This window comes from Penicillium argentinense, assembly GCF_028826775.1.
Source record: "Penicillium argentinense strain IBT 30761 chromosome Unknown utg000006l_segment0_segment0, whole genome shotgun sequence".
Taxonomy (NCBI): Eukaryota; Fungi; Ascomycota; class Eurotiomycetes; order Eurotiales; family Aspergillaceae; genus Penicillium; species Penicillium argentinense.
Window position 1 is genome coordinate 103,503 of NW_026622665.1, and position 15,538 is coordinate 119,040.

The 15,538-nt window shown below is 49.0% G+C and overlaps 5 protein-coding genes across 5 annotated transcripts; 2 read left to right on the top strand and 3 right to left on the bottom strand.

Annotated features, from left to right (window-relative positions):
- Positions 1-462: 462 nt before the first annotated feature.
- Positions 463-3,117, bottom strand: N7532_007194 (uncharacterized protein; the record flags this gene model as incomplete). The annotated part of the gene is made up of 2 exons (XM_056619687.1): positions 463-2,115; positions 2,233-3,117. The coding sequence occupies 2 exons, from the start codon at positions 3,115-3,117 to the stop codon at positions 463-465; spliced, it is 2,538 nt and encodes an 845-aa protein (XP_056473053.1).
- Positions 3,118-3,773: 656 nt separating this feature from the next.
- On the bottom strand, positions 3,774-4,082 carry N7532_007195 (uncharacterized protein; the record flags this gene model as incomplete). The annotated part of the gene is made up of 1 exon (XM_056619688.1): positions 3,774-4,082. The coding sequence occupies one exon, from the start codon at positions 4,080-4,082 to the stop codon at positions 3,774-3,776; it is 309 nt and encodes a 102-aa protein (XP_056473054.1).
- A 1,960-nt stretch (positions 4,083-6,042) lies between these two features.
- Positions 6,043-6,559, top strand: N7532_007196 (Zn(II)2Cys6 transcription factor domain-containing protein; the record flags this gene model as incomplete). The annotated part of the gene is made up of 2 exons (XM_056619689.1): positions 6,043-6,155; positions 6,211-6,559. 2 exons carry the CDS (start codon positions 6,043-6,045, stop codon positions 6,557-6,559), a joined length of 462 nt encoding a protein of 153 aa, XP_056473055.1.
- Positions 6,560-6,604: 45 nt separating this feature from the next.
- On the top strand, positions 6,605-7,453 carry N7532_007197 (uncharacterized protein; the record flags this gene model as incomplete). Its single annotated transcript, XM_056619690.1, has 2 exons — positions 6,605-6,902; positions 6,945-7,453. Coding segments are annotated over 2 exons (807 nt in total), but the record flags the coding sequence as incomplete, so codon positions are not given.
- Positions 7,454-12,040: 4,587 nt separating this feature from the next.
- On the bottom strand, positions 12,041-13,021 carry N7532_007198 (endonuclease/exonuclease/phosphatase; the record flags this gene model as incomplete). The annotated part of the gene is made up of 1 exon (XM_056619691.1): positions 12,041-13,021. One exon carries the CDS (start codon positions 13,019-13,021, stop codon positions 12,041-12,043), a length of 981 nt encoding a protein of 326 aa, XP_056473057.1.
- Positions 13,022-15,538: the final 2,517 nt, after the last annotated feature.

Consider the following 15,538-nt stretch of genomic DNA (forward strand, 5'->3'; position numbering starts at 1 on the left):
GGCGGCCACGGCAAGATTAAGGTCATTTTTCTGGGCCGCTGAGAGCCCCCCGCGGTTGGGCAGGGAGATGTGAGATATTCCCTGAAAGGGTTATGACTGAGGCGCGTGAGATTGGGTTGCGAATCCGCTTTCGGCGGGGCGGTTGCAGCCGGCGAGCGCCATCGATCATGCGACGAAAATGCTTAGCGTGGAGGTCAAAAATTGTGTCAGGTAAACCGTTATCGACGTGATACGCGCGGAGAGCTGAGAGCTCAGACATAGCTGAATCGGGCTTCACAGGTGGGGAGCTACCCGCGCCCAGTAGGCGCTCCGTAAGCCAAGTGCAGATAGACGGGGCTGTGGCTGGCCACGGCTGCATTCCATGGATCGCGCAGCTGCGGGCGTAAGAGCGCTGCGCCGAGCGATAACCTCTTCTGGTTCCTTCTGCAAGACCATTCCAGACCAGCTTCGCATGGCCAGCATTCACGAAAATAGGCTGTCGAGAGAACCAGGTTGGCGGAGCAAGGGAAAGGAGCTCGTCCACTGTGGGCAAATATTAGCGATGATCCTATAATCGGAACGGGACAGAGCATCAGCTAGTAGGTTCTCCGATGAAGGTAGCCAGTGTGGCTGGACTTCGATATCAAGGGCGGCTGCTATGCTGAAAAGCATGAGCAGGGGGCGATGAGCCGGCCCACGGAGTGCCTGCTTAGACAGGCCATGAAACGCGACGGCGCTGTCTGTGAAAGCGAGGACAAGATGATGAGCCCAATGGGGGCTATGTATGAGGAAGGCCTGCAGGATTGCGGAGACCTCCTTGATGTTGATGTGGGCCACGTCGCCGCAGGCGGAGGAGGCGTCCACGATAGCCGTATGGGTGGAAGGCAGGTGAGGTGCTGCAGACATCCAGTCCCTGGCGGAGTCCCATGAGGGCGCATAGAAGAAGAAGAGGCCCAGACCTGAGTCGCACGCGTCTGTGTAGAGGGCAACTAGGGGGCGGCTCTTCTCGAAGAAATGGATGCCGTTAAATAACGGGAGAGTGTCCCTCCACCACGCAAGATCCCCGCGGCTATCATGGGATAGGCGGCGAACGGAGCGCTGGTGGGAGGGAAAGGATGCGAGGTCGCTGTAGAGCGACTGAAGGCGGGCTCTGCCGAGACGGATAACCATTGAGCAGTGTTGGAGGAAACCGACTACACGTTGCAAAGCTTTATGCGAGACGCGATCTAGCTGTAGTAGCGACGCGGCTTCGGAAGATGCGCGTGCTAGCTTATCGCGAGGCATTCGGGCCTGTAGGAGTGTGGTGTCGATTTCGACCCCAAGGACACTGACCACGGTACCCGCGGCGTCTTTCGAGTCATTCCGTGGGATGCCTAACGCATCCGTGAGAGGAATATATACGGTATTGAAAGCGGTAAGGGCTTTGGAGAGACTTCCTGCGGAGGAAGGGAAAATAGTGATGAAATCGTCAAGGTAATGAGCGACAGAGGCCAAAGGCAAGCAAGCGCTTAGGAGCCAGTTAAGGCCCTCGGCAAAAAGGTTAAAGATGAAGGGTGCAGTTGTAAGGCCGAATGGGAGGCAGCACTCCATGTATGTCTTGTTCTCCCACGAGAAGGCTAGGAGAGGCCGGTCAGCGGGAGCGACGGGAATGTTACGGAAGGCATCCTTGATGTCGTGTTTGATGATATAGCACCCTCGTCCCGACGTGCGTATGAGATCAAAGATGTCATCCATAGAGATGTATTGTATAGTAGAAGCAGCGTCGGGGATAGACTCGTTGACACTCTGACCCGGCGGGTAGGAGAGATCATGGATACGGCGCCAGCTTCCGTCGTGTTTGGGTACCAGCCCCAGTGGGGAAACAACGACGGGGCCAGTAGGTAGTTGTACCCGACGACATAATAGGTCATTAGAGAGCTTCTGGGTGATAAGGGAGTGTTCCTCGATGCGGTGATTAGGAGTTCGACGGTATCTTGGCACGGTCGTACAACCGAGGCGGCAGCCGAACGTAAGGATGCCGCTGCAAATAGTCCCTAGGTTGCCAGGATAACGTTCGAGGAGGGTTTTCCACGCTGAGGCGATGAAGGGAGAAGCGGAATCACGCAGAGGCGGGAGGGAAGGGTCGAAGACCTCAAACTGGATAGAAGTATTGGGACGCGGGGCCGGCCAGCTAGTTGGCGGCGACAGGATTTGACCTATATCAGGACCGACCCCGGCGTGTTCCTAACTCGCTGGTTTCACTTTGCAGCTTACTATAGAGTGGTCGTTGCCACACTTAGAGCAGACGTGTCTTCGGTGACACGTTCGCCAGTGGCAGCCAGCAGAAGAGTTGAACTTTTCACAAACGACAGTATCGTTATTTGGGGCAGCGGTAGAGCGCGTTGAGCGCGTGGTTGGGGAAGCCGGTGTCGTCTTTGCTGGGAGCACGTTGTCCGGGCGAAGGTAGGAGCTCTCGAGGGCTTTCCCAATTTCCCAGTCACTGAGAGAAACGGTAAGGTCGCCTTTATCGACGACCATCTGGTGGTGGTCCAAGGCCATCTGCAGGATACAATCCTGCCATTTATATGCCCTGGCAAGGTCGCAAATGCGGCGGTGGAAGAGGACCATTCCACTGATGCATAACGGGTGCTTAGCAGCGAAGAAATCACACCAGACAGCGATGTAATTGCTGAAGCAATGGGCCCAGAGGGAAACGTCATTTCCCCAGTCCTTGATTGAGACTACCTTGCGGAATTGCAGGCCAGATGATGTGGATTTTAGATCGAAGGACTCGCCATCCGGTGCCGAGGCCTTGAACTCAGGGCTACGGAATTTTATGAGGTCCTTCTTTGGTCGGAAGGTGTGCTCGAAAACGGCAATAATAGCAGCACGATCGAGACCTGGGAAGCGGGGGAGGACTGGCAAAACAAGAGATGGGACCCTACCGTCGTCAGCATCCTCCTCCCCCGTGAGGTCTAAACGTGGGCGCTTGCGCTGCCCGTCGCCCGCAACAAGAGACGCGGACACAGTAGAGATGAATGAGTCCCGCTGGGAGTCGGAGAGGGAGTTCCATATATACTCTGGTGGATAGATCGAGGAGCCCAAGGTGGTCTGTCCCCCAGGGGTTGGACTGGGGGCCGCCGAACTATGACGCACCATTGTAAAAGGAACTCGGGAAGAAGCCGTCGCGGAGAGAGCCCGGCTCTCCCTCGAAACGGCGATGTTCTTTTCGAGGGAGGGGCAGGCCAGGCGATATTTGTGTGAGATGTCCAGCACGGAATATCGTGGGCCCGACGCACGGGGCTCTCATGCAACAGTCCCGAATAGAACATATCAAATGTTCAAACTCATGGAACTCGATTGTGAACGTGTTCGGGTCCACTTGACTCCTCAGTCCTACGTCTTGTGTGATATCTTGCATTGCAAAATTGTCAGAGAGAGAGGAGACACTCTCCTGTGCTCAATTGGCAGTTCTTTGAGACATTAAAAAACAAAAAAAAATTAATAGTTCGGAAACAAAAAAGCAAACATAAAAGAATACGCTTCCGACGCCCTCGATCTCAACTCATAGGCTCCCGGAAAACCGCGTGGAGAGGCGAATTATATCACGCTTCTGTTCGACATGGATATAGAAAACTGTAAACTTCATTCAAAGAATGTCACCGTTTCTCAGAATATCATCTTTCAGATTGTCTCTCTTTTTGTTGGAGGTGATTTGGTGGCGGTTTGTAGCCGGTGTCAGCTGAAGGGAGAGAAGCAGGACAGAATATGGCAGTGCCATGCGGGCCAAACAGCGAAACCCAGTGACAAATTATTTAGCGGCGGCGCTGCACGCAATAGACAATCAGGAGGACCCAGGCAATAAACTTGGAGAGACCACCGAGGACAAGCATGGCGATGCCGCCGTTATACTCGCCTATATTGCCCGTGAAGCAGGAGTAGTCGTAGGTATAATCTCCATAGGATAGCGCAGAGGTGCAGGTCTTGTACCCTGCAGAAAGGTAAGCGCTGACAAGGGCAGCACCGATGATGAAAAAGATAACAGCAGCAATAAAGAACCCGATGCACCACCATTTGGAAATGCCCTTGCGGGGCGAGCTGGAAGGTGCGCTGATTGGTTCCATGTTTGGTTCAACGCAGACAGAAAACGAAAGGAGTGAGAAGGAAATGCAAAGGAGGGACTTCTGAGAAATCGAATTTTGCGATCAAAGAGGGCTTAAAGACTCTTTCAGGCCCGTAAGTTTCGAGCGCAAAAAAGAGGGAAAGGCAAAATACGAGGTACCTTGTGGAGGTGATTATGGAGTCTAGCTCGGGGTTTGTGTTCTGCTTGCAGATCAAAGATGGTTGGAGCAGATTGGCGCTCCTCTTTTCGTAAATAAGCTTTTCACACCTTGTTGGTGGCGCGTGATTAATCCCGTTGGATCTTAAGGGCCAAAAAACTGCTGCACTCAGCATTGCAACCTGCACCAGGAAATTTTGTTTCGAAAAAACCCATGCCAGCAGAAGAAAGGGTGAGGCGTTCACCAAGTTTGCCTCTCTTTGTGCAACCACAAACTGTCTCTGTGTTTCTGGAGTTCAAAAAGATATATGAAGTTGTGGTTCCCCTCCATTCATACCATGGTCTTATGAAACCCTCGAAATGCCTGGATGATTGCTCTTTTCATTCTGTGATATCTGCGGATGAAGTCGTCATTCCTTCTTTCTGTTCCCCAAGATTTGACAAATTTTCAATTTCTGCCTTTGAACAGGTCACCCTATGTCCATTTCGGCGCCCTTTTGTTTCAGTACGTAATAATTTGAGTGTCTATGTTCTCTCGTTTTCTGTGACCAAGCTTTTCTGCCTCCTGATTCGTTTGTTATAAGAAGTTCCAGCCCTTTTTGTGTTCTCTTTGTCCCCGGTTCCTGAAGAGGCGCAGCCACCAAACACTAGCCCCATGCAGACCCAAAGTTTCAGGTGGAAAACCGATGAGGCAACGGTTTTGGCTTCTCAATTTCTTTGGCATCTGCTTGTGGCCAATCCAGAAAGTCTCACTTCAGTCACCAAGCAACATAAAGTTATCATCAGCTGGAGATCGGGATGGTGCTGACCTGTGACTGAGCAGGCAGACAATGAGAGAAGCAAATTTCTGGCTGGTCTGGATAGGAAGACCCATCTTTTGTTCTTTTTGGGCGGGGCTGGCAAGATTGGCAACTGAGAATTGGAATATGAGGGAAATCCACAGGCGCTGCAAGTGATGTTCTTGAAACGTCCAGTCCACCATGAGCGTGCCAGTGGCGATCAGCCGAACTCTATCAACCATTTGAGCGGCCAGTGGTTGGCCTACAAGCCCCAGGATTGCCAGTATCGAATCGTCGAACAGGCAAGGGCTGAGTAAGAACTCCATGAGCATGCCTCGCCTCGTATTAATCTCCATTGTTAACGTAGTTCCCAAGCGAGCCGGCCACCCAAGCGAGCCGGCCACCCCAAAAACACATCTTAAATGCGATAAATTAGCACTCCATATCTCAACAACCATTGACTAACTTTACTTGAATATTGGCAGGTAGGCTTTACTTAGCATAGGGATTAATATATCCTAGTTTTAAATATTTTAAAATGATCGCCTTGCAACGTTACAATAAAATACACTGTAATTTTTGTATTCTATACATAAATATATGTATTTCTCTCTTCTAATTAGATTTTATATGTCAAAACCACGCCAGTGGGCTGGTGACGCTATCTAGACCATCATGTCCAAATATGGTATTCTAAATCGATGTTTTTGTTGAGATATGTTGTGGTATTTTATCGCATTTACTATGTGTTTTGGGGTGGCCGGCTCGCTTGGGTGGCCGGCTCGCTTGGGAACTACGTTATAACTCAGATGGTTTAAGATTCATGGGTGAATTGAGGGTTGGTACAGGTCAGGGGCTCGATTCTCAAACGATAAAAGGCAGCACTGCGTCAAGCATTTCATTTCTCTCGAATATCTTCAGATCCAGTCCGATTCTTGCCGTCGAGACCGCTGTATCGACCGATTGTTCAACCTGAGAAATTGCGGCTGGATTCGGATATCTCTCTCGATCTTATTCCAGAAGACGATGGGACGTCGGAATATCGGGAATCCATCACGCAAGACCCACCGGAACTCAAGAATTGGTTGTGGTAATTGTAAAAAACGGCATATCCGATGTGATGAGGCCTTTCCACAATGGTATGAGAGTTCCCTTGTTTCAGCTTGATTGCCGATGGCTGAACGATTCACTTAGTCAAAACTGCACCAGACTGAATCGGCTTTGCGATTACTCAGATACGGTTTTTCTCACCGAGAGGCACGACGGAAGACACCCGGACCTCCTCATGACTTGGAGAATAATGACCGAACTGCGACGATGGCACATGACGGGTATTGCGCCATTGACTCATCTGCGGCTTGTTCCTGAAGGTTTCTGGGATAAATACACAGGAACTGATTTAAGGCTTCTGCTTCACGTTACTCGAGTATCTATGGATTTTGAAAGTCGTGGTATCAGTAACTGCAGCGTCTGGGTGCAGAAAATGCCCGCGTACGAAGACCAAGTATGGTTTCCAAAAATCCGGTCCCCTTGCACACACTGAGGGTTAATAAAGCTTTCTTGCGATGGCGCTAGAAACCCCTTTGTTATGAACTCACTGCTGGCATTTTCTGCTTGTCACATGGCTTGGATCACCCGAAATACCGATACAAGTGATTTAATGCTCCAGTACAAAGGGTTTGCCATAAACGGCCTACGAAGATCTCTTCACAAATTTTCTGAGAGTATTTCTGAGGCAGTTTTGGCTGCTTCTATCCTGCTTTTATGGCAGGCAAACGAGTGGTGCGACGATATCCCAATAAGATCGACTATCCACGGAACTAAATTTTATTCGTCGTGTGCTTTACAGGCAGGAATGGGTTTCACTCCAGTGTGGAATCACGAGTGTGAGTAAGGTCTGCTTCATGGTGCTTAGCCAAGGGGCCCAGCTAACTTCATCGTACAGGTTCTCAAAGCCATGGCGCCAGCTGCGAAGCGTCGATCTGAGCTAGCCATGTTTTGGGATCGCCAGAATAGCACCAAGCATGGCTATTCTTTGGAGATTTTCTGTGGCTCTGGTCCTACCATCCTAGACACGCTCACCGCCGATTTGCTCGATATGGAGAATTCATTGGTCTACCAACTTCATGGTTCACACATAAGTGAACTATTGCAGTTTATCCAGAAGATACAATGTGGTGGCCCCTTTGCTGATATTGAAGATACATTCGATAGACTGCGCCCGCTAAAGACGTGGCTCCTTTGGCTGCCGCCAGCTCTTTTCGCTGGACAAGAGGAAGTGAGTGCACTTATTATACTCTCGCAGTATGATACGGCCGCGGTGGCCATTACGTCAACCTTCCATTTTCCTGACCTCAAAGACTTTTATCTTGGAAGCCTATCCCTCCCCCCGCTTGCATTCGTTCAAGGAATCCGTCGCGTGAAAGGCATCATGCCTGTGCATCAAGGAGACGTGCTCGTCGAAGGGAACAGTTATTTCGTGCCAGGATCAGGTAGTATTATATAATAACATCCCATTCCGGGAATTATAACGTAATCCACAAGCGAGTCGATCACACAAGCGAGTCGATCAGCCAACGCGGTCGCGTCCCCTATTTAATCTTCCACTACCTTCCACCACCCACTATGCCACCAATTCGCTCTCAAAATGCCCAAAAACGTGTCGAGCAGGAAGGTAGGATCCTCTTAGCTCTTAAAGCCATCAAAAACCATGAAGTCTCTTCTATTCGTGAAGCTACGCGCCGTTTTGATGTGCCCTTTGGCACGTTATATAGCCGGCTTCGCGGTCAGCAATACCGACAAGAATCACGCGCAAATGGTCGTAAATTGACCAGTTCGAAGAAGAATCGCTTATTGAATGGATACTATCTATGGATCTACGTGGAAATCCTCCCCGGCCAAGCCTGGCTAAAGATATGGCCAACTTACTACTCGCAAGCCGTGGACCTACACGTCCTCCGACCGTTGGCATTAATTGGGTCCCAAACTTCATTAAACGTCATGCAGACACGATCGCGAGTCGCTTTAGTCGTCGATACGACTACCAAAGGGCACAATGCGAAGACCCAGATGTCATTGGCGAGTGGTTCGACTCTGTACAGCGAGTTATAGCCAAGTACGGCATCGCCAACGAGGATATCTTCAATTTTGATGAGACTGGCTTCGCAATGGGCCTAACTGCGACCGCTAAAGTGATCACTCGTGCCGAATATTATGGGAAACGATCGATGCTACAACCTGGGAATCGTGAGTGGGTGACTGCGGTGGAATCAATCAACGCCGCTGGTTGGCACCTTCCACCGTATATCATCTTTAAGGGCAAAGTCTTCATCGAATCGTGGTTTGATGACCTTCCGGATGGCTGGAAAATCGACAAAAGCGCAAATGGATGGACTACTGACGATATTGGCCTTAACTGGCTTAAGAATCACTTTATTCCATACACTAAAGGCCGCTCGAAGGGCAAATATCGACTACTAGTCCTTGATGGACACGGCAGTCATTTAACGGCTCAATTCGATCAAATCTGCACGGAACATGATATTATACCAATTTACATGCCAGCGCATTCTACGCATTTACTCCAGCCACTTGACGTGGCTTGCTTTGCCCCCCTAAAGCGTGCATATGGTGAGCTTGTCGAAAGCCTAACTCGGAATGGCATCAACCATATCGACAAGCTTGACTTCCTTTCGGCATATCCTGAGGCCCGTCTACGAGCATTTAAAGATACCACTATACAAAGTGGCTTCAAAGCAACAGGATTATGCCATTTGATCGTACTCAAGTCCTTTCGAAGATCAATATTCGGCTAAAAGCTCCAACACCACCCCGAAGCCGTGGAAGCAACAGTTCAGCCGATTTTATGCCTATAACACCACACAACTCTAAGCAGCTACATCGGCAGGCATCTTCGGTTAAGGCACTACTTAAATATCGATCTCAAAGCCTTCCTACGCCCACCAAAGCGGCCATTGATCAACTGATTAAGGGCTGCCATATGGCTATGCATAGCGCAGTGCTTTTAGCCGAAGAAAACCGGGGCCTACGTGCTGCAAATACAAAGAATAAGCAAAAGCAATCAAGATCCACTCGCCAAATATCTCATGATACAGCATTAGGTGCTACAGAGGCGCGTGCGTTGATACAGGCTAGCCAACAGCCAGCTGAAGCCGAAGCTACAACCTTCGTGGAGATCGCAAATCAGGCCAGTACGCAACGAACTCGGGCTCCACCAAGATGCAGTGGATATGGAGTGATAGGGCATAAGATAAATAGATGTCCGAAGCAGTAGCTATTAATTTAATTGCGTTGTGGTGGTAATATATGCAAATCAAAATTATGACTGTAGTTGGCTGATCGACTCGCTTGTGTGATCGACTCGTTTGTAGATTACGTTAGACACTTTTTAAGTGGTAGTATACGTCACAGCGGGTGTCTTCATGCCGCCTATAGCCACGAATGTTAAATGGAATCGTATCAAGTAAACAATGTGTATCAGATGAGAATCCTCTCTACACGGTAGAAACAAGGAGGCGAGATACGCTATCTGTCGTTGGCTTGCCTGATCCCCTTAAACGCCGCCTCCACAAGTCCTTGTGTTTTATTGCTTCAACTCCAATCAATCAATCAATCAATCAATCAACACTCTATTAACCCAATGGAGCCTATCTAGTTGCGATAAGCAATGTAGGCGCTTCATCGGATTGAAGCTAGAGAATCATCCGAACTCCCGTTTCCCCAAGCAGTGTATACAAAAGAATTGGCGTGTGCTGGTATGGGGAATCCCTCAACAACCCATAATAACCCACAGTAAATCAGCCAACAGAACGCGATCAGCTCATATTCTATGCACTCTGCAGCCACTCCCCTGTATCTTGATCTTCTCGGTTGTTACGTGTCAAAAGGAAGAAATCAAATCAACCTGCGCATTTTAACGAAGGTATCAAGTCCGCAGGGAGAAAGGAAGAGAAATCTGCTGACGGGGAAAGATTAAATAAATACCCTAGTGCAGCCCTCCCTCGCGTAACACATACAACAAACAAACAATCAGTCTCAGTCCGTCACAATCGTCACATCGGTCCCCTGTCTGCGTGGGAGTCCTCCCCTAGCCCCGTTCTATTCTTCTTTCTGTTGAGAAATCAGCCTTGTTCACTGCTGATAAACTGTATCGTTTAATATTGCTTTTTCTATGACAGATAGTATAACTCACCCCTCCATTCAGGGGTCATTCCAAAAAAACCCTTGGGTCAAAAAAATCAATTCTTTTGCTGCCTAGTTGGTGCAGGTATTCATTTCCTTCGCATTCAGAGTTCCTCTCCTCAACATGTTCGTGGCTTGGTGATCATGATATTTTCGCTGCTGTCATCTTCCGCTAGCGTCTCGGTGGCCGCGGTTTTCGATCTTCGGTGTATACAGCGTCTTTACGACACTACTCCTTGCCTATTTAAGCATATTTTGTTCAAGTTGCTTTTCCGGCGGTATCTCCATGGGGTCGAATGTTCCCAGGAGGCCTGCTCGATGCACAAATTCGGCAACGTAGCGGATCGCTGTGGGTGGTTAAGTATGAGTTATAATCCGTGGAGCTGCCAAGTTCCATATGCGCCCGAATCTTGCCTCGCATGGTCTTCTTCTTGAGTGTACAACGGTCACTTTAGGAGAATGTGTCTCAGATCAATATCAATGCGTACCATTTCATGTTACTGAGCTGGGAAAGGAAAGAGGGGATCGGATCGCATCTTATTCCGCCACCCAATGGAAAGTCATCAACCAACTAAACCTCTTGCTCGAGCTACAAACCAAGAAATCTCTGGAATTCTGGTCTGACCTGCGGAAAGTGTCAGTTCGTCGCTTTGCACTGGGCGCATCCGTCTGGCATTGCCGACCAACGCGAAACCAGACGGTCGGTTACATCTTGCTCAAGTGCTCGCTGCTCCAGGACGAGCTTAACTGGATAAGAAATGCTTTATCCGACGGTGGAGTCATTCTCCGACGCGACGAGCTCCTGTGTAGTCAGAGTCTCGCATAATTATGGCAAAATTCATAGTCTGGACGGGTGCCTAATGGCTCTCGGGGCTGGCACCCTTCAACTCAAGCCGTAGTCCGGTCATATTGTAGATTCCTATTTAGTGGACAAAATCACACAACTTAAATAGATAACAGCATTTTCATCTGCACCGAGACACTGAAAGGACTTCAAGATAGAGTGTGCCACCAAGGTGCCCATCAAATAGTGGTTGGGTCGCTCAGGTTAGTCCTGAAGACGGAAAAAAGAAAAGACCCAGGGCGGTAGGCGCCTAAGACAAGACCTTACTTGTTTGCTCCTTCATGTACCACAGTAGAATGAATAGAGGGGGGTTGGTGGCACGATCCACCTAATAGGCCAGGATTTGATCATGCAACTCAAAGGCGGGTGAAGTATTGGAAAGATATGCAAAAATTTCCGATCTGTAAAAATCGTTGCTATTGTAGTGGTGAATCCCGTGACAGTAGTATATTGTCACCACTATTTCCTGTATCCGGCCAATTGGAGATATCTGACAAACTGAGGAGGTGGTCAAATACCACTAGGACCCTTCGGGATTGGCTTATTCATCGTTCACCCAATTTCCACCTAGTATGGTGTCATAACACGCCATAGTTCAACTATAAAGACCCCTGAGATCGCACAACCGATCGGGGAACCTACAATCAATCATCTTATTCTGTTTGGACATCTTCAGTACTAGCCAGTACATCGATTCCTCATCCTGACAATATCAATGACTCTGTATTTCCATTACCCCTATTTCTCACTATTTATGGTCCAATTTAGTTACATAAGCTATGCCGTCGGATCGGGAATTTGTTACGGACACAACAGCTTTTTACTACTGGCAGGGAATTATTATTATTATTAATTACTCAAGCTTTTCACGACCTTAGGTCGTATGTAGCCCCCTAGCTCGTGTGTACTGCTCCATAGGATATATACATTTGATAGCGTTACCACATGCGAGATGTTCGATTCAGATCTTCTTCCTCTTCACCCTTCAGGAGCCAACCGTCTTGTCTCCACCGCAAACGCGATGGCGGCTCTGACAATCTTAATATCCGGTTTCCAAGCTCTTCCATTCGCTACACACGAATCTCCTCCAATCTCAGGTTTACCTCCTAGCATCTGTGACAGATTACCGAAGCTCGGCCCTGTAGCCTCAATCAGCGCGCGACGCTGCTCATTCCACCGTGTACATCGAAGCAAGAAATGAGGGACTGTTTCTCGCTCAATGCCACATTCGCACAAATCACTATCGGCCTTGCCGATTCGATGAAGATATCCATTCAGTCTGGCATGTCCCGTGCGGAGTTGAGCTAGTATCGCTGCTTTCTCCCGATCCAGGCTGTCATAGAGTATCTTCGTGTGGGGTCCTGGGAGTGCCGAATCCAGCTGGCGAGTAAACTGGCCAGTGGTCCACAGTTGGAAGTGGTTCTTCCGGTGTTGTTTAGTATTCGCCCAAACCCATCGCAATGCCGACGCCCGGAGCTGGACTTGCGCCCAGGGAGGGGCTAACTTCGCAGTGGTGGGTGGCCCCATTGACACCGACTGGATTAGTTCTTTCAGGTTGGCGACCTCCTTGTAGAGCTCATGGACCTCTTTCCGCGATTCATCCAGTTCCTTGCGATATAACGCTGCTTCGGCCGCGATGGCCTCCACGTTCTTGTATGCTTCTGACATGCGTTTGCATTCCTCCGCAAGTTCGGCGTTTGCAACCCGAAGCTCGGTGTTCGCTCGTAGGACCGGTTTAAGGTAATGCAGAATCTGCTGCGCTGGGCCCTTGGTTGTCCCTGGAAGTGATCCGACTTCATTGTCTCCTTCTGCAGCAATTCCCTGTGTGGTTGTGGCCACTGGACCCTGGCGCACAAGGCCCGACCTCGTGGTGGACAAAATGGGTGCTGCGTCGGGAACGGGAGGGTCAGACGCGTCGCTGGACGCGTTCCCTCCGCGCTCGCTACGCTTCACCGGCATGTTGCCACGCAAGGGAGCTAGGTAGATTGATTAATAGGTTTGGATATGCTTACCTCTTCCTGTATTCTTTTCCTTTTGTTGGCTCACGGCTTGGCCTTCAGGTCACCCGTCGTTGAGTGGGTTCGACAGTAGATAATGCCAATGAGCGTTGACCAATGAGAAGGCAGACAGTATGACTAATAGCCAAAACGATCTTGTCGCAAACAACGAAGAAGTGGATATATCCCACAACCAATGGGGTGGTAGAGGTCTGAATTGCTGTGAAGCCCCTGTTCTGGCAATTTATGGGGGCAAGCTGACTAACTACAAAACAAGGCAATACGGCATCAATCTAAACCCAATTAGGTCCTCCAGCACCTGGATTCCGACAGATCTTTTGGAAGGCATTTGAGGTCATTTCCTCATACCTGAAAATCGACTGTCGTATATCAGAAGGCGATATTTCTGGTGGGAAGGATTGGCAAATCACCCTCTGCTGTTTGCCAAGTCAAATGGTACTGAGTTGGATCAAGTCTTCGCACCTAGTCAAGCATTTCCTGGCTTTGCTGCACATATACCCGATGCGAGAGACAATGCACCAACGTATCCTCCGACTTTGTCCTCGTTTTACGCTCCTACAGATACTGCAGGAATTGAGATAATGATCAACGATAGGTTTCAACCAGCATATTATCCGACACTCTGGCCTGTGTTAACAGACGAAACGGCAAGAGAGGATAGATCCATGCTCTGCTCTGTAGCTTACAGACTGATCTTGCAATTCAAAAAGAGACAATACGAGGACATGGAGATCGAGGTCAAGATTCGTTGCGGTTTCAGACTAGGCCGTACGCATTCGGAAGGCCGTAGGATTGATATCGGGGTTTTGTTTGCTGTTCTCGCGGAGATCTATTCTTGATACACGTATATTGAGACCAATGTCATGTTGATCTGATGGGGATATTACAAATCCTGTGTAAGGCCAATCGCTAGACGCAATAAGCCGTCGGTCGTCCTCGTCCACGATTACAGCATAAGAAAAGTTCCTATTGAATCAGACGCAACACAAGTTGATGATATGTAGCATAAATATCAAAATCCTCGACTCGCCCTACACGAAGCTACCAAATTTCCAGCGCTGCACCAGCTATGTTAAATAGTTCCATCTGCGTGCGACAGAGGACTTGTACAGGCTGTAATCTAATTTAAGGAATGTTCAATCATGGGTGTCCAGCTTTACGGCAAAATTTTTGAAAGAGCCTTTGAAAGAGATCCATGTGGGGAGTTGTTAGTGATGCCTCGATACGAGGTCTCTTTGTAGATCCACTCACCAGTCCAGATGTTGAAATCCACATCCGGCAGATTTATGTCTCCCTGCTGGTACTGTGGCTCATCGGATCACAGCATGAGCCCGTAGGGCCCGGTCCACTGGCTTTCTCCTTCCACATTTCCTTGTAAATATTGAGATCGGCGTTAATATTCAGAATCACTGCATGTATCTAAGAAACCGTCCGCTACAATTCCCGGGATAATACATTCTATCGCATCCCAAAGGAGTATTTGGTGGAATGTCGTGCGCGGACTGTTTAGTGGGTTTATGGCCCGAACGCACCCGAATAGGCTTGTTTGAAACTAGGAGCGACTTAGTCTAAACTCTATGTCAGGCAATCAAATCAGAAGCGCCCCCGGACTCCCCTCACAACCTGTTTAAGCTTCCCATGTGGCCCACGTGGCCGGGCGCAGCGCAAGGTCTGATCTTGCATCTGACTGGCCTAACTGGCCGACCCTTTTGGTGCTTCAAAGCTTATGAAGCCTTCCCACGTTGTACAGCGTCATCTGACTGGGCCAGACCAGCCGAACGCAAATCGCCCAGGAAGCCTTGGCTTGATTTCGGCGTGCCGGACAGGAGATAGTGATACGGGAAAGACCTAACGACTCGCTCAGGTTGGAAATTGATTTTTTTTTTTTTTTTCAAAGTCAAACTTGGGTGTCAACTTCAGTCTCCTGTTGTCACAACATACACCGTTCTGGTAAACGGCGAGGATCGGAAATGATAGCGGACTTTCTCTCATGAATGCGTGCAGAGGTATTATCCACTCATCTAATAATTATGGGCTTGCGCTTTGTTCATCAGGCCTGGCGTCAGTAGCAAACTTCAGGACTCGAAGGAAAGGCTCCTGATGCGCTTGAAATCGCGAAATGAATGCAATCTCGGATTGATATTTGGGCATGTTAATTCAAAATTTCACGGCTTGAAAAATCTTGTCTCCGTGGCATGCACGGTAGAAGTTGGCTAGACATTAGACTGCATCGAAGCTTGGGCGAAATCCTCGATCTGTCAGGAATTCAAACCCAAGGACATCCAACTTTCCTCGTCTACTCCTTAACCCGATAACAAAAATTCCTCTCAATATTACCGAAGGAAGTTGGTTCAAACTTTGAATACAAAGCCCATACTGGCCATGCCGCAAATCCTTCATCTAATTAACTCTGGAACGCCGTGAATCATATCCAATCAGGTTGGATTTGGACAAGGAA